This window comes from Lichenostomus cassidix, chromosome 2 (genome assembly GCF_008360975.1).
Source record: "Lichenostomus cassidix isolate B80296 chromosome 2, HeHo_3.0, whole genome shotgun sequence".
NCBI lineage: Eukaryota > Metazoa > Chordata > Aves > Passeriformes > Meliphagidae > Lichenostomus > Lichenostomus cassidix.
Window position 1 is genome coordinate 66270037 of NC_139482.1, and position 25613 is coordinate 66295649.

A 25613-nucleotide genomic window follows, 5' to 3' on the forward strand; every position below is an offset into this window, starting at 1 on the left:
CTGTGAGTCCATGAAATACAACCCCCTTCTCCCCTATTACATCAGCTTGCAGCTCTCTCATACTGATCGCCTTGTAGTATTATTTGCTACTACTATTATTACTGTTTACTGATTATTGTTACACTGTTGCAGCTCAGAAACCCTCAAGCAGCGTGAGCACTCATTTGTTCCCTTCCCTCCGAAGCAGGTGAGAAGTGCAGGGCAGGAGAGCCAAGGGAACAGGACTTCTTTCCAGTTGGGCATGGAGCTGGGATTGAGGACCTCGGGGACCAGGCTTTCTCCTAGAGGCACAGCACCATTACTGACCTGGCTGGTACCACCACGCCTGCCTTCTTATCACTCATTTATTGTAAAACATAGTAAAAAAGCTGTAAAAAAAATTGTAAAAATGCTTCATTGCAGTATGTGTGCATGTGTAAATATATATTATTATTGTTTGAAATTTTAATTAAAAATATAGATCAATATAAATAACATATGAAATAGATAGTATGTGTTATATAAACAATATTTTAAAGTATTTATAAAATTATTTATTTCCAGAAACAAGTGTGTGTGTGTGTGTGTACAAGATGTAAAATTTGTTATTTTCTGAAATTTTAATATAAATTTATAGATCAATGTAATCAAAATAGAATATTAAAATAGATATTATATGACTGGGTATTTGACTAATATCTTAATGCTTTTCTAAAATTAAGGATATTCAGAAATGAGCGTGATTGAATATAATATTTTAAATTTGAATATAGCTGTATGGAGCAATCTAACGAATAAGTGCCACACAAACTAGCTGCGGTGTGCCATGTGAGTGGCACTTTCGCAGCGGGGTGTATCACAGGACCGGAGGGTCCGGCAGCGCGGGGTGCGGGCGGGAGGCGGCGGGGCGGGGCGGGGCGGGGGCCGCGGGCGGGGCGGGGCGGGGCGGAGGCGGCAGCGGCTCCCGGGGCTCTCTCTGCACGCTCGCTCTCGGCGCTGCCATGGCTCCGCTCCGCTCCGGCCCGGCGTGCTGGCGCGTCCTGTCCCTGGCCGTGCTCGGGCCCCTGCTCTGCGGCCGCACGGCGCGGGCCGAGCCGGAGCCGCAGCCGGGCCCGGCGGAGGACCCGCACGGGCGGCACCTCTACAGCGCGGAGATGCTGCGGCACGGCGCCGCCGCCGCCCCCCACTTCGTCATGTTCTTCGCCCCGTGGTGGGTACCGAGCGCGGCGCGGCGCGGCCCGCGCCCCAGCCCGCCTCTTCCCCGTTGACGTGGCGGCGGCGCGGCCGGGCCGGGCCGGCGGGGAGGCCGCGGGGTCGCGCCGCCCGGAGCCGGCGGGGCCGGTGTGGGGGCTGGCGGGGAAGGGCGGTCCCGGGGGCCGGGAAGGGCTGGGGCCGGGCAGCGGGAGCCGGGCGTGTGCCTCGCCCGGGCCTCGGCGGCCGCGCTGGCCGCCCCCGTCACAGAGCCGCCGGATCGGCTAGGTTGGACAAGAGCTCTGAGATCATCGGGTCCAACCTATCGGCGCCCGAAGGCTTCCCCCGGCTGGGGGCTGCGGGGGGAGTCGCTCCGGCGCCTCAAAGAGACCGAGAGCAGCTGCAGTCTGGCCATGGTCACTTACTTACCCCGTGCCCCCCAGCCCGGGCTCGCAGAGGCTTTCCTTGCAGGATTTATGTTCTCTTTGCAATCACAAAATTAAAAGATAGATCTGCTGTGTTAACCATAGTGCTGTGTTCCCGGAGGCCACAGGTACCCGTAGGAGAGCTGGAGAGTTCTCGGGTTTGCAAGAGCCCCGCTGGGCTTTTGTCCTGCACTGGTATGTTTGGCACAAGAGTGGTTGAGATGAATGATGGAACAGTGCTCTACTGGATATTCCTGGTCGAGAGGGCAGTACTCATCTCTGGGTCTTTCTCATGGTTGTTCATATTCTTCTTTAATGCAGATAAAGTTTAGGGAGCAATGTGCAAAAGTTATGTTTTGATCCAAAGTAGCTACATGGTGCCATTTAGGCATATGAGAGTCTTTGAAATCCATAGCACGAAAGCATTTCCTTTGAAAACGTTTTTTGTTATTAACATTGACATTTATGCCATGTGAAAATGTTAAGTAAAAGCTTGAAAGAGCAGATAGATGCCTTTGTTCTCTGAAGATCACAAATGTGGAGGATGCCTGACTTGCTGGTGGAGGACTTTTGCCTGACAGTGCAGTAAGGCCTAAGAAATGCCTATGCAGAGCAGGAGTGCTTCTTTTCTCAGGTGATGGTACCTGTGTCTGTCCACACTTCGACTGACTGTTTCACAGGCATCCCTAAAACCAGATGAGCTTTCTTTTATCTTGAGACAGGGTTTGTAGGAGACCCTGTGCCAAAAGGGCTGTTGCAGAGTCCACTAGATGCTGCATATCCTCAATATGGATCAAAAGGAGCTCTGGCCTTGCAGGAGCTCTGGCCTTGCAGACTTGGATCACATTGTGCCCTTGGGAGGGCTGAGGATCTCTGCCCAATTTAAGAATGATGGAGCTGTGCTGTTTACCATATTTTTTGCGGCCTCTCTGGATGTTCTTCTCATCCTTAGCAAACCTCCTCCAGATCTCTGGGTCTTGGCTTCAGGGCCCTTGGTCTGGATGTCTGGCTCCTGACAGGCAACAACAGGGCCAGGTTTCAGGTCCAAAGGAAAAGCAGAACAAAGGGAACATCCAAGTGCCTGAGAGAGGTACTTATACACACCAGTAGTTTTATTGTAAGTAGGATCAGGGGGTAGCCTGTCAGTCCTGGAGTCTATATTAGAGCCTCTTGCCTTGTTCTGAGGTGATGTGCTAATCTCCTAATGCTTCTCACAGGTTGTTCTCTGTAGTTCCAAGGCAAGCAGCAAAGAGCCCAACGTTCAGCTGGGATTGTCTTTCATGTGGATGCTGCTAATGTTGCATCATCAATGCTACCAGTAAGAGCTGGGTTAGAGCCAACACCGCCCTTCTCTTCCAGATTCTTGAAACGTGTTGCTGAGGGCCTCCCCTGGAAACAGCGGGGGTACACATGAGGTCCTACCTTTGTTTCAAACATGGCAGGATACTCCCAAGAAGAGAGCATCCCAAGTCAATTGCCATCAGATGTCATAAGGCTTTTGTTCAGAGGGCTGTCCCACTTGGTAGCTACACTTGGGGACAGAAGAGTGAGCAGGTTACTCTCTTGGTGGCACAAAGTACACTTGTTTGCCATGCCATGCCATGCATTTGTACAGAGGAGTGAGGTTCCCCTGGTTCCTTAGTGGAAAGGAATCTCAATTTAGTAGTTTCACTGTACTATTTTAACTCTTACAGATCTTTTCAATGTACATTCTTTCTTGGTAAACTTCCAGCAAGTCCACTGAGCTGCAGCAGAATTGATCACCAGAGTTCACTGTTGTTGAACTGAACTCTGTTGACTGGATTTTCCTTCAGCTGGATTCTTTTGTCCAGAGCAAGACTGGTCCTGTGCTGCTTATACTGTTGTACATGTCTATGTTTTTAGTTGGACAAGGATTTGTGCTCTATCTTGCTGTGGAGCTGCCCTTGCTGGCTGCAGAGCCCAAGCTCTGCTGGTGGTCCCCAGAAATGTCTGTGTTAGTCTCTTTTTGGATCTTCATCTGTGTTTGTAAATGGAGGTTATGGATGCTTTCAACTTTCTACCCCACATGGGGAGGAAAGAGCAGGATTCATCCTTGACACCCAGGTGTCCACTGTCCCCAGCAGCTCCTCCAGCTCTGTTAACATGTTGGTGAGCAGCAGCAGTGAAGGACTGTGTAGGTACATGAGGCTGAGGGAAGCAGGAGATGTTGCATGGTCTTGCTTTCTTTGTTTTTGACCTTCTTGGTTTTATATACTTTTCTTTTGGAAACTTCAGAAAAATATTTTGAGGACTGTCTTGTATTTCCTTCTATGAAATACTGTTTTGTTGGGTTTTTTTCAAACTGGGAATGATAACTATTCAATTACTGATTAGGGTAGGAACATTTTTCCTGCTTTATTTTCAGTTTTAGCTTCCATAATCCAAAGAAGGAAGGGAATGGGTGTGTATAGCAGAGATCCTGGTGTTAAACAGGGACAAGGCAGCTTTGTTGTGTTTAAAAAACAGGAGGTTAATTAATTGAGATTCCCTTACCTAGTTTTCCATGCTCTGTTCTTTTACACCAGCCAGTATTAATTTGGTGTTTTGAATCACTGCATCTTCTAGGGAAAGGGACCAGGGTATCTAAAATCCTCCTCCTAATTCAAGCTCTGTGAAGGAGTTGGCTATGGAGGGACCTCAGTCAGAAGCTAAATATTTAAGGAATATTTGATTTTAATAACACATTGTATCCCTTCACCAGGACAATTCAGAATAAGATTGCATGGGAGGTTGTATTCACCCACATGGTGGGAGCATGTGTGACCCACTGTGCCTGGCTGTAACAAGATTTTATTAAGATCAGAAAACATTCTTTATCTTAAACATTCTTTGTCTTTACTATAAAGTACTAAATTAACAAGTTTTTGTTCATTTTTTTCTCTTAATGATATCAGGGTACCTAGAAAGGTGTGAACCCATGCAACTTTTCTGCAAGCATACTCAAAATCTTTTGTGTGAGTGAAACTGCTTTAAGTTAGAGCAGTGTTCTCTAAAGTCCTAATGGTGATATAATTGTTACAAAGTAGATCTTCTAGGGCATGCCAAGCAATAACTGCTTTTGTACTGTCAGTGTGAGAATGCTTTCTGTTAATCCAGCTTTATATTTTTAGATGTCTTAGAGGGTTGGCAAAAGCAGTCATTAAGGAGAAATGAAAATCCATTCCTTAAAATTTTTCATCATACTTTGAGGAATGGATTATTGCCATAATGACTTGAAAGACTAGGAAAACATTGAGAAGGATAATAGCCATTTCCTGGTTTTGGGGAGGTGCTGAGGCTAGAAACTACTATCTTCTAACCTACTGCTGAAACCCCCCCCCAAAAAAAAAAAAAACAGGGATTTTGAAATATTAGAATGCAAAGAAAGAAAGCTGGGCAACCTTTTAGGATTTTTCTAGAAATCTAGAAGACTGGCAGTGCTTTGAATAATAGCCTCCCTAAGTTCAGGGTGTATTCATAGGATTTGTAATGTAAAAGGAGAGTAGCAAGAGGTCCTCAAATCTTGATGATTTTTGCAAAAGATATGTTTGCCACACACTACAGTTCTTAATAGAATTTGCTGTTGCTTACTGTAACAGTGCTTGAGTCTGGAAGATTCCTGATTTAACTTTTGATTTAAGAATTTGTTTAAATTTATCAAAATCACCATTCTGCATATGACTTTTCCATGTGCTCATTCCCCTCTAAGTGTGAGGGGAGCAGCTATTAAACAATATCTTGTTCCTTCTGTCACAGGTGTGGACATTGTCAGCGCCTCCAGCCAACTTGGAATGATTTGGGAGATAAATACAACAACATGGAAAACCCACAGGTCTATATTGTTAAAGTGGATTGTACTGTAGATATTCCACTGTGCTCTGAATTTGGCGTGCGAGGATACCCTACGTAAGTATAGAAAGAAGTCTTGCTGCTATTTTTCTTTTTTTAGTTTTCCATGATCTTCTGCCAATTTCTTGAAGCTAACTTCTAAGCTGTATTTTTACTGGGTTTCTTTGTAGCTCTTTGGACCTGCTATGTGCATTTCAAACCTTTTTACCATGTTGCCAAGTATCATGTGATACATAGTACTCTTATGCCTTTTTTTTTTTTTTCGAGAAGCTGTTTTATATCTTGGAAAGTGGCTGTGTTTAACTGCGGTCCAGAATTTTTCTGTTCTTTTGTCTGGGAGTACCTCTTCCTGAAGCAACAGTACACTGTGTAGCTATGATATGCATGTCAGAGCTGGTTTCTACTAAAAATACTTTTAAAAATAACTTGCCACAAGTTTGTCAGTACACCACACCATTCACAATTGTATTACAGGTGATCTCTTAGATTTTTAGTGACCTTATTGCTCATCAAGCAATAAATTAATAGTGTCATTTAGCATAGCAGTGGTGATATTGTGTGCACTCTTTTCTAGGTAAGTTTGCTTATATTGATCTAGTATTTAAGGTTGTTATGTTTATACTATTATAAAGGATTTAAAGGATTATAAAGGATTTACTATGTCAACATTGGTAGGTAGAACATAGACTAGAGTATCTATGAGAGGCCAGTGCCTTTGGGTTAGATATATATTCCCTTTCAAACTGCCAAAAAAGAGCAAAAGGATTTCTTTTTCACTTTTGTCTTCTTTAAAACTTATTGTAAATATAGATGGGATAATTTCAACTGCTCTATTAATTACTCATCTTAGTGGGGATAAGTAGAGATTGTAATCATCTGTAGCCCTTCTACAGCCTGCATTTTTCAGTTTCCTTCCCTTTGCTCACTTTGTCTGGTGTTTTTGCCAGCCTCAGCAACAGCCTGAACTTTTCATTCGCTCCTGGCTGCACCCACTTGGACACAGATGAGTGCAACTGAGTAGAAGTTGAGAGTTATAAATAGCATAGTCCTTGTTGAGATAGGAATTGTCCTTAAGGGCAGTGTGTGTCTTAGTTCCACTACAAATACCAGGGAGAAATGAATATTAAATTTCTGCTTTCATATCTCCAGAAGTGAGCATCTGTTGTCATTGCATATTTGCATAGATTATATTGTGGTGCTGTTCCTCATAAAATAGAGTGGCAGAGATTTCTGAATAGGAAAAAAATCAATGGATATGTAATTGCTGGAGGGTTTTTTCCTCTCCCTCCTCTTTAAGGTCATTGAATATATAGGAAACATTAGTGCTTGCTTTCATCTATGTGAAAAGTAAAAATAATAAGGCAGTCATCTGCTAGGTATAGAAATATAGCAGTGAAGGGGAATTCATGGTATCAACTCTCTTCCTGTCTGAGTCAGTTTTGAAGTAGCTTGTTTCTAAATAACTCCAGCAAGGGAAACTTCACAGCTTCCTCAGGCAAAGGTATTGTCTCAAGTCTAGGACGTGCTGATCTCTACATTGCTTTTTCAAACACCTGTCAAAGGAAAGGCTGCATCCCTTTTTCATCCTCTCAGAGAAAAAGTGGCTGAGCAGGTCCCTGCACTTAGTACAGTTCTCTCAGGATTATTTGCTACTGCAAAATAAATACTCTCTCAACTGAACTAGAGAAAAATTATCCTTGTTTGAAGAAAATAAAGGTGCAGCTAACTTTTTTAAGCTGTTACCTTAATTTTTTTACTTTTCAAAAGCATTGCTAGGAGGTGTGTTTTAGATCTTCTTTTTCATTTTTGTTGCTTCCTTATTATTTTGACTTTCTATCATCACAAGGAACATTCAAGAATACCTGGAATAGAAATGACAGTGGGAGCTCCTATCTCTTTTGAATATACTTGCATTATGTGTTTTTTCAACACTTTCATGTGTTCATTTCTTCCAACTCTGGAATAAGAAGAGAGAGAAAAACATTTCAAGAAACAAAAGAAGCCATACAAAATGACAGCTTGGCAAGGGGAACTAAGGGCTAGGTGACAGTAGTAACTGAAACTCTGATTTGCTTTAAAAAATAAGGTCAGACTTCAGTATCACACCTTTATCAAATATGCTTCCAATTTTAACTTCATATTTAATAGTAGAACCTTTAGGTTGTTTGTGGAGAAGTTTTGATAGCAATTATTAAACGTTACAATCATTAAGTCTGAATGCCTACAAGCAGTCACTTCTTGTCCTATTGACTTGTTGCAGTGTGTTTTTAATCAGTTTAGTACCACATGAAAAACCTTACACTACAAAAGCAGTCAGGGAACAAAAGGTGAAAAAGCAATTTCTGGGAAAATAAGCATTAGATATTTTTCCTTTGGTGATGGGGAAAGGTGAACAAAACAAGATTGATGATCTTTGACAGACAGAAATAAGATTCATAGAACTGAATGCTGCAATTTTTAATTTGATCTTGCTTAACTTATTAGGGTATGTTGATTTTTGACAAGGTATTTCTTTTTTTCTCTTTTTAAAATCTCCTTTAAAAGCTTACATGAGAATGAAAAAGGGTCCTAAGTTCTAGCCAGGACACTTTAATCTGAAAGGGATCCCTGCTGCTGATGTTAATAGCCAAGAGATCTGTTACTGCAGCTTGAGCAGCATTAGCAGATTAGCAAAGCCCATTGTCTTTGAGATTGTTTCCTGTGTGAAAATGTTTGCCTCATTTTTCTCTACATTTTGATTCTTTAGCCTAAAGCTCCTTAAACCAGGACAAGAACCTCTAAAATACCAAGGCCCTAGGGACTTCCAGGCACTGGAAAACTGGATGTTGGAGAAACTAAATGAGGAACCGTCTGTAAGTGAAAAGGAAACACTCTTTTCTTCAGACTTGGTTATCTATTCCTTCTTTAAGTTAGGTTTCAATTGCCAGGAGGAAATCTGCTCCTGAGAATAAAAGCCAGGTTTCAGTATCAATCTGAAACATCTTACACATAAGTCAGAGTAGTAATTAAAACTGTCATCCTGTGACCTGCTCTCTGTTTCCTGCATTTGAAACTACAGTACATAATGCAGTTTTAATGCCTATGTAATTTTGACATTTTAAGATACAGTTCTTGATGTCAATTCATTTGACACCTGTAGGCCATAATGTATCTAGAATAAGAAAAGCAATTTAGCTCTAATGCATTATAAATTGCATTCACGTTGGGCTTAATTACCTCTTAAGACATGAATGCTGTCTTTAGCTCTGTTACTTTCTGGTAATGTTGTGGCCTAAAGAAAGGGTTTAAAATTATCAGTTAAGTAAGATAAGCTAATAGCATCACTAGGAAAATCCTTAAGTTTAAGGGTAACCTTCACATATGGAAGGCAAGCCTTGCCTAAAATTAAATTTGTGATTGCTGTTTCTAATCGAGATAAAGCTTTAGTGATTGCTGAATGTGATTATATTTAAACAAACATGGTGTTTTTAATAATTAAATATTAAATGCTAAACTATTTTAAGAAATACACTTTGAGGTTCATAAAATATTTTTATCAGCTATGGGGTTATAGTCTAGAAAGTATTCACCTTGCTTTTGTTGAACTGCTTGTGAGTTTGTTGCAAGTTATATGCATGAAGTTTTTTGCTCTGTTTCGATTGTTGCTGTCTTCATGGAGCCATTATGTAGACAGCATTCCTTCTGGCATTAGTGGAACTGAAAATAGCTTTTGCACTCTTTTTAAATAGCCCAGAGACCACTGAAATGGGTGTGATGGAAGTTGTGGCTGATGTGTGATGCTCTGGGGGAACTGTTATATCATTTGAGTGTGTTAATACATGGTGATGCAATGAATGCTACAGCAATTACTGTGCTCTGTGACTGTATTATAGCACAGTGACACACTGGTGTTCTACAGACTGTGGTAACTCTCTTTTATGAGGCAATCCTTTTCACCTTTTCCTTTCAAGTAGTTGTTTGTTAGGAAACATTAGGTACCTAAATCAAGCTAAATAAGGACATTGCTTTAGAAATTCAAAATTTCAGAGTCTACGGCACTATCACAGAATGGTGTGATATAGGAAACAAATGTTGTGTCTTTGCTGTAGAAGAGAAATAAAAGTTAATTTTTCTCATGAATAGGACCCAGAATCTGATGTGGAACCACCAAAAGCCCCTGAACCTAAGCAGGGATTGTATGAACTCTCAGCAGACAATTTCAAGATGCACATAGCAGAAGGTAACTGTATTTTCCTAAGAAGAGAAACTTGGTTACAGAAACATGAGTAGTGGGAAGTCTGCACCAGAAATGTTAGTTTTCAGGATACCTCCTTCCCACCTTTATTTTCCGGTAATACCTAGTGGAAGATGATGAAGCTGCAAACTATGTAAGAAGGCAGTAGTTAAATTACATATTGTAGACCATGAGAAAGTTCAAATGCAGCATTCAGAAAGCAGTAAAATTATTGCTCCTAACCCCAGGGAAGAAGCTAGTGGGGCTTGCTCAGCTAAACTCTCTCTTTTCCTGAGTTCCTTGCTCAGTCACAGCCTTGCTACTTTGTGTTTTTGCAAGTCCCATTTCCTCCTTCCCTAGGTGCTGGCCTGTTCTTCCTCCCAGGCTGTTATTCCCTGCTTCCTCCTTCCAGCCCCCATCCCAGTCCAGTATGGTCCTTTATTTGATATTGTTTGGCTTCCTTCCTCCAGAATTTAATGTGGACGAAACACTTGGTCTGTTTGGTTATTTTGAAAAATACTTTGTCTGGAAGCATTAAAAATTAATGCCAGGAGAGATACCTAATATGGGAAATTTCACCCCTCACATAATGGTGTTTTAGGCAATGAGCAAAATCTTACCATACAAACTTTGGGCTGTCATGACAACAGAGGATCCTACTATCTCTATCTCTTATCCAAAAAAGAAAGGCTGGATAAATGTCTGCCTATTTGATATCATTGGGGAGGTAGGTACTGACCTTCTTAAAGCAATCATGAACTGATTAGAAATATTTTCATGTGTAAAGCTGCATTTTGTGCAGCTAACTTAAAATTTCCCAGTGTGTGTGGCTTAATGCAGAATCAAATCAAAATTCTTAATGAATTTTCCTCTAAGCCATCAGGAAGATGCTAAGCATTTATCAACTTAACTATCTTCTCATACTGTAAAGTTCAGTGCATTGTAAATGTTTTAATATTTTTATTATGTATCCATTGGCCTTCACAGAGGAGACATTCTCATGGTCATATCTGATGGTTAAGCAGGTTTATGATCATCTGTAAATCTGTTGTCCTCTCTTGACTTCAGTTACAAGAAGTTCAGTGCTTAAATTTAACATGAGGCTTAGCAGTTACACCAGCAAGATTGACTTCTGTTCTCAAATATTTTTATACTTTTTATACTTTTACCTTTTTGCTGCTCTGGAACAAAAATAAATTATACTGTTCCCTGTTGAGGAGAGTGTGTCAGAGTATGTGGTAAAGAATAGGTGATTTTGACTAGATGTTCCTATTAATTTGTGGGAAATTTAGTTTTGTAGTTTACTTGACCAACAGAGAGCATGTCAATCAGTTTGAAAGTCTTCCACATGTAGACCAGTCAAATTAGAGTACACTGTTACTGCAGTTTGTTTCCTAGTTATTTCATGGTGCCTTTCTCTGACTTTCCTTTGTGGACAAGCCCTCAAACTAGAAATGAATTCAAGTAATACCCGCCCCAAAAGAGTCTTCAAAGGATTGTGAGTAATTCTATTAAAAAGAGCTTTTCTCCAGTTGCTGTTTTCCTGCAAATTACTTTGATTTTTTTTTCCTTGTATTAATTAAGTTAATTTATATTTCATTTAACAGAGCCTTGCCTTGATGTGTGCAAAATGTGCAGCAATTTGAATTAATTAATCTTAATTGAAAGAAATTGCATATGCTGGAACTTCGCAATCAATCATATACGTTTAAACTAAACATTAGTAGGAGATAGCACAGAGACTCTCCTCTGTATAAAATACCACAAACATCTACTAAAGGCAGCCATTTCTGAGCAGTTGACATGAAAATTCAATGAGCAGGGCAGAAAAAGGAGAACAGAAAACTGGGCAACATTTTTAGGTACTTCATGGACTTAAGCATTTCTTAGGAAATATCACCGCATTAAGTTGAAGTTTAATACTTTATGCTGTTATCAACATATATTCCTTGGTAGTTCTTTCTGCTCTGTAACAGGGCAACTGATTGACACAGTAGAATTAAACACTAAGGTAAATGCTTAGGTTAAAAATATCAGTTTTAATACCTCACTTATTGGCTTGAAATTGTGAAGCTGTTTGGATTTTCAGGAAATTTGGCAATGCTGTGGGACTGCATACTGTATTGGAAACCTAATTGCTGAAGTATTTTGTCCTGGCCTTTGATTCACAGTGTTTCCTATCTTTAACTCAGGAAATACCATGATAAATTTGCAGCCTGAGATTAGTACCTAGGCTTTCATTGCAGCCAAGTTCATTCCAAAGAGCTAATTTTTTTTTTTTCTTTTTTACTTAAAAGGTAATCACTTCATCAAGTTCTTTGCCCCTTGGTGTGGTCACTGCAAGGCTTTGGCCCCAACCTGGGAACAGCTGGCTCAAGCCTTTGAGCATTCAGAAACTGTAAAGATTGGCAAGGTAGGTGAAGGAAGCACTCTTAGTCTGAAAATATGGTTTGTGTCAATGTATGTTTCAGTCAGGAATCATGCCTTTTGTGCTATGATTTGCCAATTACAATTGTTTTGTTTGTAATCTCTTAAATCTTTTTGTAGTCATAGTTTGTATTTTAATTTTGAGATGGTCATTCTTTTTTCTCACACATCCGCAGTTAACAGGACTCTCCTATTTTAAGCAAAGCCTTGTTGCAAACACAGCTGCCTCTGCATTTCAGAGAGAGCTGGGATAAGTCTAATACATCAGATGCAGGGAATAATATTTTGAGACTTGTTTTTTATTTTGTGTCTGCTCTGTCAGAACTTGATAGACTTTAGTATTTATTCTGAGTGGGAAAGTGACTTCTAATTTGTTCTTTGCAGCATGGGATTCCTTAGCAAGCTTTCTCCCTACTGGCTATTTATGATGAGTTATTTCTTTGTTGGTTTTGGTTTTGTCCCTCTTTTTCCCCACAAAACTTTTAAAAAGTTTCAGGGGGTCTTACACCTTAAAAATTGATATTTTGTCCTGCTTTACTATTTCCCTTAGGGTTGATAACCAGGTTCTGTGGTGTATTTACCATGGGAGCTTGTTACTTGTACGTGGAGTCACTTCTGTGCAGAGGTATGGAGGTGGTCTGGCAATTGCAGTTACTGGCTTTATTTGCTGACCCATACCTAAGTCCAGGTGGCTCACAATGAGAATCCCTCTGTATCTGTCAACAGTGGAAATCAGACCAGGCTCAACTTCCATGTCCCTAAACTTTCACAGTGGTTCCACTGATCTGAAATACTGCATGGCAGCAGTGTTGTCAGTTCTGCAGAGGGACTCTCCGTCTGCTGTCTCCTCTGCCTCTGCCCTCACAGCACTTTCAGCTGTAGTAGGAGGGATGAGCTTGACCTCTTTTTTATAATTTTTTTTAATGCTTTTGAAAATCTGTTAATTCAGGTATGTTGTACATGTGCAGCGCAGATAAGCAGAGTTGAACTTTAGACACACACACACACATATATATGTATGTATGTATGTACTAGCACAGTTGAACTTCAGAGAAGACACACACCATACCTGGTGGATGGATATAGAGTTAGATTCCCTCTGAGAATAAAATAGCAGAAGCTATTTCTCCTTTGAAGCCTTCTGTACTTTTTGATACCCTTGTTTGCTGTCTTATGAAATCATTGCTGAAGTAGCTTTCTGAAGTTACCATTCTCTGTCGCCCAGAGAAAAATAAACAATAAATTTCCTAAATTTCTGTTTTAATCAATTGTCTGTGGTGTTTGCAGTTTGTATTACTGAGAATTGCTATTTAATACCACCACTAACATTTGTCTTGATGCCTAGACAATTTTGTGTAACTGTATAGCTTGTGAAACATGTCTTGAAACATGTCTTGGCTAAGATTTTAAGTCTGTAAGTAAACAGGAAACAACTGTTTCTAAGAAGGTTGAACCATGACCTTCATCTAATCTGGGAGAATAGTGTTTTAACACTATTTAATCTTTAGAATTGATCTTCAGTGAAAAGCTTACAAACTAGTAACTTTACAGACTGGTTTGTGACATATTAGAATTGAATGTTGCTATGCACTTGGAGCTTCCCTTGGAATCCAGTTAACTTGCTAGCTGTTGACATGTCCTCTGAAGTCTTTTAAAGAGAAGTCTTTTAAAAAATGGGTGAGCCAGTATGTCTTCACTTTAAAGCTCTCTCACATTAGTGTTTTGTGTCTCATTGTCCATGCACTGATTTTATTAGCTGAGAATACCAAGTGTTTTTTAATTGAAATATTTAATTACGTATTCATTGTTCTTTGTAACTGCTACTACTTCCTTCTAGCCATACCTCCCTCCCTGATCCATCCTTAAAAAGAAATTCAAATAGACACAGAGCCTCCCAATTATACAACCCAAACTCTGTTTGGAAGGCAGCCAATCACTCTCAAGACAGTACTTGGTACTAAGTTTTGCCAAGCGTTGTATTGCTTGTTCCTGTATTTTTCTGAGCTTTTAAACAAGGGAGGCTGTGATGCTTGTTGTGTGTTTATTTTAGGCATTGAATAATTTTGGGTTTTATTTCCAAAATGTAGGTCGACTGTACCCAGCATTATGAAGTCTGCTCCGAAACCCAAGTTCGTGGTTATCCCACACTCCTCTGGTTTAGGAATGGTGAAAAGGTGAGTCTGCAAGTTCAGCAAAAAATCACACCATTTTTCTCTGAATAATATTTGGACTATGCTTACATTTTGGAAAAAAAAATCAAGTGGACATAACCAAAAGTTTGCTTGTGAAAGAAAAGATGCTGGAGGTTCATTTAAGTGTACTGGAAGAGGTAGACTTTGTCCATGGATAAAAGTTAAAGGTTTTTGCTCTCTGTGTTTTGCAGGCAACTGGTAAAATGTTCATAAATCTGTAAGCAGTATCTCCAGTTATGCTGCTGTGTGGGAGAATTCTGGGTTTAATCATAATATTTTACTTCCTATTGAACACAACAACATAACTGAAATAGAAATAATAATAAAGTATGTAATTTCCACAATGTGTATCAGAAGGTTCTCATCTCTAAGTGGTGCCCATCTGCTGAGTGATGTCTAGAGATGCAAATTTTCCTTCTTAGATAAATCTGAACATTCACATGACACTGCGAGTGAGAATCCTGTGGGCCCAGTTGACATTTTTCCTTGCATCAATTCAGAGAACTAAAATATTCTGAAATTATGGGGAGATAAAATATTTATAAATACCACATTTGTGAGCAGCAGTAAATAAACATACTAAAAATTGTAGTGTTATTTATACTATATTTCACAATTTCAAGATTATTTAAAATAGTTAATATTTTAAAATGGATTTTAAAAACGGGCCTGCAAGAGAACCCCCCAGGAAAATGTGTAGAAAGAGTTCCAATGATAAAGGAAAGTTGAAGAGGTGTCTGTTCTCACTTCTAATGTATGGAAGATTGTATGTTGTTTCTTAAAGAGTCTTCCTTGTCTGCAAGAGGAGATACATCTTGCAGCCCACACCACATACGACCACATCTCAAGAATTCTATCCAAAATGGATATGTAATGCCTCAAAGATACAATCTCTCTTTTGAACAGAAAAATTAGTACTAATTTTCACAGACAGCCCTGAGGGCAATCATGCAAGAGCCAGTTTGGAGAGGGCCAACAGTGGATTTGAGACTAGAAGCTACTCACAAGTGCTCTGATTTCTTGTTTTTACAATCTCTTGATTGTCTTGTTCTCTAGGCTTGTGAAAGTACCTGACATACAGGGAAGCATCCAAGGCAAGCTGTGGCCTCTCAAATATCTGGCTGGCTGACTGCTTTATGTGCAGGTTAAAAAATAGGATTAGACTTTAGTGAGAGTGGTGCCATTGGAAATGTCTGCCCTGCAGCAGGCTGCTGTCGTCTCTTGCTCCCAGGTGAACTTAGGTGCTCAGAATGCATTCCTTACTATTTGGGTTTTCCAAGGATTTGTGACAAGTGTGTAGGCCAGAGGAATGACTCTGTAGTCCAGGCAAGCTAAGGTATTCAGCCCTGTCAAAGCACAGTGTAGAACTTACAGGATAACAGAGACCACACCCAAACAGCAATGGGTATTTTATTGTTTCTTGTAGTAGCTTTAGGTTCAAAAAATTAAAACTTTGAAAAAGCTGACTAGAGTAAGAGAAGAAAATCAAAGTGGAAAAATATCAAAAATTTTCTTCTACATTTCTAAAGTATCTTTCATTTCAAGGAAGTTTTAGATTGTTCCCTTCGAGTACTGAAGAATCTATGGCAAAAGCTGAAAATGTGGAGTGAATGGAATGTTATGGAGAGGTTTCAGAACTAGATAATCATATTTATTGTTAATATGCTTACACATGGAAATCTTACGTTTTTCTGGTAATTATTTATTTGCTACATTAACTGCATATACAAGGTTGCACAAACTATTTAATTATTGTAGGGTGACCAGTACAAAGGGAAGAGGGACTTTGATTCCCTAAAGGAATATGTGGATTCCCAACTACAGAGCTCTGGGAAAGAGCCACCAGCAGATAAACCTGCCGAAGCCCCACAGCCACCACCTGCAGAGCCCACACATGTTGAGGTAAGTGCTGCTGCACTCTGCAGCAATGTAAAGTGTTCAGACCGTTTTAACAGCCTGTCCAAGTCTTCCAGGTGTTTTTCTGTCTCTGATAGCTTGACAATTTCTGGATGTATGCTGTACCAAATATTTTCCTGGTTATTTTTTTAATAATTTTAATGAGTGGAATCAGATCATAAATCCTAGGGATACTTTTACTAACCTGATGAATTGGAGAAGGATAAAAAATCTGATTCCTATTTTATGGTTGTAATACCTTGTTTAGATACAGGCATAAATGTGGTCATTTTGGCCCATGGAACTGCTGGCACTTGGGTCTGTATGACAGCATATTTCATCACTAGAGAGATGAACATTTCTTGCAAGATTATCACTTGAACCCAGGAGGGTGGTGCACACTGCTAAGCCCCTAAAAAAAGCCAGAGTTCTATACTTAGAAATTTATCTGCAGAAACAATGAACAAAGATTATGAAGACAAGAACCAATATGGTAAGATAACACGTCCTGTGAAAACTCCTTGGTGTTTGGAGACTTCTTATTTTATTCTTGGTTGTAGGAACTACAGGCTTATAAATGTTGTCAAGGAATTGGCAGAAATAACCTTTGTGTAGTTGTAGTTCTTGACATTTAGTTTTCTGTCTTTTCTAATCCTTTTGGCATTTCATCTGCCATCTTTCTTGGAGATGAATGAAAAATTGGTGAGGCTGAGAATCTAGGAATGGTTTTCAAGCATAATTTTTCATTAAATGTGCAGAACATACTTTCTGCCTATAAAATAAGGGACAGGGATTTACACTCCCTCATGATGTAGAATGAACTGAAGTAATTAGGCATCAGTATTATTAGTATAAATACAGTTTGTACACAGTTTCTCACAGGAGAATATTACCTTTCCCAGTTGAGGCTTCCAACAGCATTACCCATCTTGCATAACATGGCTTACCAAACATTATAGACCACATAGATTTGCAATTTTTATACCCTCCAATTTTTTTTAATTGACCTCATATTTGGAAGATCCCAATGAGCTGGTGTTAGTACAATGCCGAAAGTAATTAGTTGTCTTTCTGTTTCTATAGAAATAACACAAACCACATGTGACACAAATTCCCACTTCTGCCTTGCATTCAGCAGCACACACACAAACAGGGAAGGATTGTTGGGGGATTTTTTTTTGCCAAATAATAGTAGACATAGTGTAGGACTCAACTTGTCCTTACAACTTTTATCCTCAGGCCCCTTGACTCTGATTTTGTTTTAATGAATTTTGAAACAAGGGCCAGCCCCCATAGCCAGCAGACTGCATTTGCCATCATTTGCATTGGCTGCATTTGCTATCAGCTGACCGCATCTGATACCACAGGCAGCAAAAGCAATGAGTTCCCACTCCAAATGTGTGTCTCAGTGTTGCACCCCTACTTGGATTCCCCCATGTCTTACATAGCCCAAGTACTTGGCAGCCCTTTTACAGAAGCTGTACTTTTACATCCATGAGACTTCTCTACTGCCAGACATGGCTAAAATCATTCAAAAAATGATCCAGGTGGATTATGGCAGTGTGACCAGCAGGTGCTCAGATTATGTGATTGCATTTTTTTGAGCACCAAGCTAAAATTGAGCGATCTGATATTAAATTTATTTTTGTGGTTATGTAGTTCACATTGCTATACTGATAGTAATCTACAGATCTTTAAAATTTGTTTTACTGTGCAAATCATGGGGGTGTTGTTACTTATCAAGTTTTCAAATTTTGTATCTTAGATTGTATATTATGTTTGGAACATCAGTTTTAGATATCCATTTAGGAAATTCGGACTAGAAGAATATTTTTTTGCTGCTTACTTTTCACTTCATTGAATTAATTCTGATTATTTAATAATTAAAAAGTGTAAAAGTAGAATTTCTAATTTCTAAATAATTATTTAGAGATAATAACACATTATCTTAGTGAAATAATTTCATGAACTAACAGTTATTTACAGAAATGTTTAAAGGCACTGGATAGTTTGGATTTTCAAATTTATTCTTGGCTTCATAAAACTTACTGGGGTTAAAATAGAATTGATAATATGGTCAGCTGTGATCTTGTTTTTCTTTTGCTTTCATTTGATTTTGAAGCCTTTATAGGCATGAGATTTATTTATTTGTTTTTAATCCATCCCACCCTTAAGGGTCTCACACAGAAAATGAAGTTTCAGTTCCATGCTCTCATATGAGACCATAAGCAATGTGCTATCCTCCCATCATTCCCTTGCTCCTGATATTATCAGGAGTGAAAACACTTCCTGGCATCCGTGCAAGTGTGGTGTTATGATGCTGTCTTGACAGGCCTATCTGTGGTTTTGGTCACAGTTTTTTTTGTCCATGTGATGCAGGGACAGAGAGAACAGGGAGAATAGCTCTTGAGACATCACTTTTTGTGCCTTGAATACCTCATTAAAATCTCAGATGGCCATTACATTACATGCTTGAAGCCAACTCCTCTAAGGACTGTTCTTTGAAACATTGTGTATTAAAATAAAAGTGATTTTTTACATTTACTGAAAATTTGGATACAGGCAAATCCTCTGGAAATAGGAAAAGTTTTGTTTCTCCAGGTATGGATGAGATTCAGTATCATATATGCTGTTCTCTGCACCTCTCTAGGGAAGGAAAGTAGCTGAGCAGTAAAAATCAGGTCTGCTGCTGCTACTCTTGTTTATATTACCAATAATATTATCTTTTCCAATTTCACTTTCCCTTTTAGGTAGGTAAAAGCTCAGTAGCTCATGTATATACAAAAAGTTTTGACATTTTTTCTCTGTTTTTTTCCTTTTTTGGAGCAGGCTGCAGTGCTCTCTCTCTCTGAAAAAGACTTTGATGCAACCATTGCTAGGGGGATCACCTTTATTAAATTCTACGCTCCATGGTAAGAAGTTTGCAGCTGTTGGTTGTTGTTTAGGATTATTGCTGGTCTAAGCTGTGAGTGCATTAGTTGCTGTAGGCCTTTGAGCTGGAGTACTGTATTTGTTTGTCTTGATCTAAACTGTGAATTAGATGAAGAATGAGTGTGTTGGCAAGAGTTGTAGCGAAAAAAAAGCTCAGTCTGGTTTAGCCCTCTTGAGCTGCCTTTCTGTGGAAAGGCTGACACAGAAGCTTTACCATGTCAGCAATGCTGGGGTAAGATGGAGAGTGAAGCTTTCTTTGCAGGCTCAGCATGCTCCTATCCCTGGATTAGGGTAAGGTGAGGGGAGCTTGTCACCATATCTCAGTGCTGAGAAAGGAGAGGATGCTGGCTCTAGGGTCTTCTCCAGCCTCGCTTGGAAGCCTCATTCAAGCACCTGAGTTTTGATACAGACTGCTGAGCTGTGGATAATTAATTGCCTGTTACTCTTCAAATAACTGTCAAAAAACTAATTTGCACAAGTGACAATTTTAAGATGTTCTTAAGAGTGTATGTTCACGTAGTATGTTTTTAGAGTGACCCAAGGTAGAAGTGTCCAATGCAGATGGTGCAGGTGTACACACCCAATGGAAGGCATTGGAGGGGGAAATGAAAATAATGTCTTGTCTGGCATCTGCCATTATTCCTATATCCAGCAGAGCCTGGGACCCTAGCTGGGTTAAGACCTCAGTATTACAAACTTGTAGAACAAGTGTTTCCCCCTTTTTCTTACTATTCCCTTTCTGAAAGAAAAAAAGGTTTCATGGGTTTTTTTCTGGTTTATAGAATTCATCTTATTTGTGCCGCCATTGAATTTAATGAAACTTGCATGCCACCTTGCTCATCTATTGCTGGTCTCTTAGCCAATAGAAGGAAGCCTATTGTAGGGGAAGACACTAAAATTAAGGTGTATTTCACCGTGTGAAAGATTAACACACCTCTGATTTAATCACTAGCATTCCATCAACACAGTATATGAAATATAAAAAGATATTTTGTTTGGGGTGTAAAAGGCCCCATTACAAAACAACACAAACAAATGCAACCCATATTTAGATGTGGTCAGGCATATCAAAATATTGCAGCTTAACTTTGACAGTAGGCATGAATGTGTTTCTTACTGTAGGCAAGAAGTACCTGGGAACATTTCATTCCATGTAAGCTCAATGCTGCAGGCTTTTCCAGTGTTGTCACCCTTTTCACCACAGTGTAGTTTGCTGCTTGAGAACCACTTCCATGCTGTCTTCCATCTGAAGGATCTGCTTTTGGATGTGAGCAAGTATCTGCCACCAATGGGTTAAGAAATACCCTGCCCATAGTGCGCACATCCCTCATCGTTTGCTGCTCTTTCCTCCCTGCCTTTATCCCCTCTCTACTCTGGGAGGGACTTTGATTGAATCTGTGCCTGTGCTGCTTCTGCCCCACCAGCAGAACTGGCTGGGAAATTTAATTCACACCTGTGCTCAGAGCAGCTTCCATCTGATTTATGAACTGAGGGCTTGTTGGCACATCTACTAGTTCATTATCTGGAGCAACTTCTTCTGGGAAAGTTTGAGATTACAAAATGCTCCCCTTTTGATTAGCTTTTATTAACAATACCATGTCCTCGTCTCATGAGATTCTCATGGGATGCTGCTGGATCTCACAGATTGGATCAGTGTTGGATGGTAGGCTGAGAAACAGTGAGTCAGGATGTAGAGTCAAATTCTTGAACCAATGTGTGCTGCCTGGCTGCAATGCTCAGAAAGCCACCATTTTGATAAATGCTTCCTATATTTATGTAGCTTATATCCTAGTTTTAACTCTAAAAGTCAGGCTTGTGACTGCCTGTAGTGCTCTGCATGTAGATTACCATATTCTCTTCCAAGTGGATTAGCTTATATAGGGCTCAGCAAACGCTATTATGTTGCTTTCTAGTTCTGTCTTTCAGTCAGTTTTGGATAAATATTAATGTTAACTTGCATAGTAAGCACAAAATCATCCTGTTCTAGTAGTTTTTGTGCATGGTCAGAAATGCTTTTATACTGTCATTGTGTATTAACAAGGTGGTTTAAATATGCACTGGCTTGCATTAAGAAAACTTTTGCTGAGACATCTTTCATTATTTCTGTAAATGCCCTGATCCAGCCTCAAGGCAATTATGGGTCTGTTTTAATAACCCAATTAAGGTACAGCTGGGTTAGAAAAGAATGAGCAATGCAGCTTTAAAATCTAAAGTGCTTTGGGAATTCTTCTTGAAGGCAGCAAGAAGTTCACATTAGGAACTTGGCTAAGCCAAGTTCAAAATATAAACAAAATTAATTCTTTACTATGCATTGGTCAAGGAAGCCATTAGGAACTGGAAGAAATTTAATAGGGAAATTAAAATCTCATTTAACTAATTAAACTCAGGCCATGTAGCTTTAGCATAAGTGGCATATGATACCTGAAAACTTAATTTGTACTACAGACATTCTGTGTCTTCCTAAAAGCATTTCTGTTTCCAAGAGATCTTTTTTTTTCCCAGTTAAATATTCTCTGTGCTTGTCTTTATTTGGCTTCATATGCCTCTGCAGGGTAAAATGTTAATGCACCGACACTGAGAATACCATTCTAGGCAAGACTAGCAAAGGCCAGAAAGTACTTCAGTGCTTAACTTAAATAAAATCACTTGTTTTCTTAGCTCATTTACTGACATAATAGTGCAAGGGAGTTGGAGGGCCAAATTATTAGGGGATAGGAAAGGCAGATAGTTAGACTTACAGCAATTGCAGTAAGACAGTAAAGATAAAGTGGAAAGTGTATCTGCTAAACAAATCTCCCTCTTTTGTTTCTAGGTGTGGTCACTGTAAGAACTTGGCTCCAACCTGGGAGAACCTTGCCAAAGAGCAATTTCCAGGTTTGACTGATGTCAAAATAGCAGAAGTAGACTGCACTGTAGAACGTAACGTCTGCAACAGATTTTCTGTAAGTGTGAAAGTTCTGAAATGAAAGGGACAGTGTTGTGTACCAAATGTTGGAAGCTCCAGCATGCGGCCCAACTGGCTGCTGTGTTCCAGGTGCCTGGTGACAGTACAGCTGTGGTCTCTGTTAGCCAAAAAGCGGTAGCTGATGGCACCATTTCTTTCCTGACCTGTTAGTTCAGACTTGGTTATTCTCATTATCATAAGGCTGAAGAAGTTCCTTCTTTAGGAGGCCTCTCTCTCTGCAAGCACCAAGGCAGTCTTGAGGTATCCAATGCCAAATTCTCTTCCTAGAAAGAAATCATCTTTCAGAGGTGGTAGGCAGACAATTGAAGACAGAGCTGGAGCTGCCATTCCAAGAGCCTAGAGGAACAAGTATTAACCCATTCTCTTAAAAATGTTCAGAAATTGCAGGTTGGCATTGTAAGTTCTGCTGTGGGTTTGAGGTTTTTTTAAATTAAAATGGCTTACTGTTTTAGAGGGGTTTGATGGCTTTTCAGAATCAGGTAAATATGAGTGATGGATACAAGTTTGAACATTAATAGCAAGTTTCTTTTTTGTATCTGTCTTTTGAAGGTACGTGGTTATCCTACACTTCTGCTTTTCCGAGGTGGAAAGAAAGTCAGTGAACACAATGGAACGAGAGACCTTGAATCACTGCATAGCTTTGTCTTGCGTCAGGCAAGGGACGAATTGTAATAAAAGTCTGGATGCTCTGTCCCTGGCTGTCTTTGTACAGTAGCTGAGGGATTTCTGTATTTGCTAATTTTCAAATGGTGTATTTGGGGGGTGGGGCTCTTTTTGTTTCTTTGTTTCTAGGAAATTGAATGTACTAAACTTTGGTATCTTCCCCTTGTGTGTGTGTTAGAGACATGCCACTCTGTGTGTAAAGGAAAGTTAACAAGTAGTTACTGTGCAAATCAAGAGTATTTTCAGCATTGGTAGTTGCAGTGCATTTCTTCATTCCCGCAATGAAGTGTAAATGGTTTCCTTTGAGACCAAAATATGTTAAGAAAACCAACTGAAGGGCAGCAGTAGAATATTTTTGTCTTCAGGTTAGATCCGGTTAAAAAGTAATCCTTACAAACTGCTTACCATTACTAGAAAGGCAAAAGCTACAGCTGTGTTGAGTCACTTTTGCCTCTAGAATTGTTCTTAGACTCTATTTGTCTTAATTTAGCTGCTGAAAGGTTGAAAACACACACACCTTTGGAAGATACCAGGCCACCATGAGCTGGTTGTTTCCTGTTAATCCTCTCAGCATGGGAGGTCTAGCCATAATGAAAGTGATGGTACTGTAACATGTGCCTGAACATTATTGATGCCATAGTGTATATGTGTCAAGTGGATTTCCATAGGCTGCTGCCATCCAGCTCCAGAGGCACAACTATGCTCTACTTCTCTAGAGCCAGAGTGAAAAAACAGGTGCTGTTATAACTGCTCCATTAATAGTAAATGATCAGTTAGACTCCAGAGCTGATGACGTTTCCTCCCCCTGCCTGAATTCAGACATTGTGCTGACCTGCTCCTTAGTCAGAGTACCTAGAGAACAACAAGTAGTACAATGTTTAATATTTTTTTTCCATTTCGCTGTTCTGCAGTAGTGTAAAATAGTTCCCCCCTCTTCTTGAGCCTTAACCTTTTTCCAAGCTGTAAGCAATGATAAGTTTGAATGCTAGGGCCACACACTTTGTGGTGTCTTGGATTATAATAGGAATCTATTCTTTGGTACATAAGATGTTCCATGTTAGACTTAATTGAAAGCCAAAGAATTTACATTGCAGAAACTGTCACGATACAAAGTCAACAGCAAACCAAGGACTGAATTCTGCTGTCTTGTGCACAGAAACTCATGGAATGAGGATTGCTACAGGCTAATTTGACTAATCTGTCAAGATGCTGGGTTTTGTCCATCATATGGAGTAAGTTGGGTTGCTTTTCTTTTTTATAAAAAAAAAAAAAAAAGGCAAAACATCAATGAACTTTTAAACCAGTGAATTTTTCCTGGTTCTTCATTGTCTGTCCAGAACTTTTGATTCTGTTTGATCTGAAAATGTGTGAAGGTGAAAAAGCCACAGTGAAAGTTAAGTGTTGTACTGGCAGATGTATTGGATGAACAGGTGTACTTCTGCCTTTCAGGAAGCCTTTATTACGTTTTTAACAACTTTCTAGTGAAGCACAATCTCATGAGTTTCTTGTATAAAATCAAAGTGGTACAATTGTTTACACTGAGATTTTTTTCTAAATAAAAACTTTTTTTAAAAAGCAGTCTTTCTATAAATGATACAGCACAATGAATATACAGTGACAAGTGCAATAAATTATAGCTTGTATTTACAAGAAGCCTTTTAAATGCAAATAGAGGTAAGTGCATTTAATACAAGTTTAATATTGATCAAAACAATTTGCTATTAGCTTCTGCTAGACAAACCATGGCTCTATGCTGCATATCCTTTATACCAGTTTGTTAGTTGCATGAGTTGAAAGGGAAAAATTGCAAATGTTGTTGACATTCTGTCTTCCTGTAAACAAACTGTCCAGCTATAGAATGAATGGCTCCTAAGCTTTTTTGTCTGAATTACAGCTGTAGAAGTGTCCTGACTTCCTTCCTGGGCAAGTGGTAGTAGATGAGGCAGCTCCACGTGGGGAGTGGAAGGAAGTTGCATAAGAACAAGTGTATAAATTTGTATTGCTCAGTCAGATGGTGAACTGGGAACACCAGCCAGGGTCTGAGTTCATGGTAGTGTTTCTAACACAGGGTGCAGCCAAGCCATCTTACACTTACAAGATCAGAGTTAAATGATGCTTGGAGCATTAGAGAACTGAAACATCTGCTTTGGCACAATTTTAGATGCTTACTGTCATGACAGATGTGAGGAGGAGACTAACAGGCTAGGGGCAGTAACTGGTCCTTCTGGCCAAAAGGCTCTTGCACGAGATGTACACTCTACATCTGAAGTGCTAACACCACTTTCTTTAGCTTCTCTGCCTCTCCCCCTCATCTTCCCTCTCTGCCCCCAAAAAGAGACCTCACTTGTTTTGGGTGCTGAGTGCCCATCTGGTAAAACTGCAGCACATGTCCAAGCACCTACTACAGGCCAAGCTGCTCTGTGAGAGTGAGACCATCCCAGCCAAATAAAGCATGTGGGCATTTTGCTGCTGCTGCTGCTGAGCTGAGCAGCCACCATGGTCCAAGGTCAGTCTGTAAGGAGTCCAACAGTTTGCTCACACCCTGGGGGGTGATTCCCACACCCCTTCCTCCCACAAGGCACATACATGGTGTTCTGAAGGGTGGTTCATCACATGGTTTTTTTCCCAAGGTCATGAAAGCAGGGAGGGTTGTATCCAAGTTCATGGCAGGATCACAGAGTCCATGTGAAGACTGTTTGTCAGTGGCATCCACAAGCTCTTACTACCATATTCCTGTATTTCTTCAAGATTACATTGGAATTATCATCGAAGTAAAGAACAGATATGGCATTTAGTTTGGTAGGAGCACAGCATGGTTTGGGAACATAATCAGGATTCATTAGATGAACCTGTTGCCAAGAAAGAAAACACAACTGAGACAC

At 39.8% G+C, this 25613-nt stretch overlaps 2 protein-coding genes across 2 annotated transcripts in view; one reads left to right on the forward strand and one right to left on the reverse strand.

Moving 5' to 3' along the window:
- The first annotated feature begins 929 nt into the window (after nucleotides 1-929).
- On the forward strand, nucleotides 930-24306 carry TXNDC5 (thioredoxin domain containing 5). The gene is made up of 10 exons (XM_085051943.1): nucleotides 930-1189; nucleotides 5352-5501; nucleotides 8191-8296; nucleotides 9567-9663; nucleotides 11955-12070; nucleotides 14172-14258; nucleotides 16035-16178; nucleotides 19002-19084; nucleotides 21916-22045; nucleotides 22618-24306. The coding sequence occupies exons 1-10, from the start codon at nucleotides 981-983 to the stop codon at nucleotides 22738-22740; spliced, it is 1245 nt and encodes a 414-aa protein (XP_084908069.1). The 5' UTR covers nucleotides 930-980; the 3' UTR covers nucleotides 22741-24306.
- Nucleotides 24165-25613, reverse strand: part of BMP6 (bone morphogenetic protein 6) — an 88190-nt gene continuing 86741 nt past the window's right edge. Inside the window, exon 7 of the mRNA XM_085051942.1 lies at nucleotides 24165-25580. Within this exon, the coding sequence (XP_084908068.1) occupies nucleotides 25431-25580 (150 nt within the window). The 3' untranslated portion in view covers nucleotides 24165-25430. The remainder of the gene's footprint in view (nucleotides 25581-25613) is intronic.

What these genes read in the sequence shown, in the direction of transcription:
- TXNDC5 (XM_085051943.1), top strand. Translation starts at nt 981, where the DNA reads ATGGCTCCGCTCCGCTCCGGCCCGGCGTGCTGGCGCGTCCTGTCCCTG. An exon ending in GGTTTAGGAATGGTGAAAAG is followed by an intron (nt 14,259 to 16,034) that starts GTGAGTCTGCAA and finishes TAATTATTGTAG; the next exon opens with GGTGACCAGTACAAAGGGAA. An exon ending in ATTAAATTCTACGCTCCATG is followed by an intron (nt 19,085 to 21,915) that starts GTAAGAAGTTTG and finishes TTTTGTTTCTAG; the next exon opens with GTGTGGTCACTGTAAGAACT.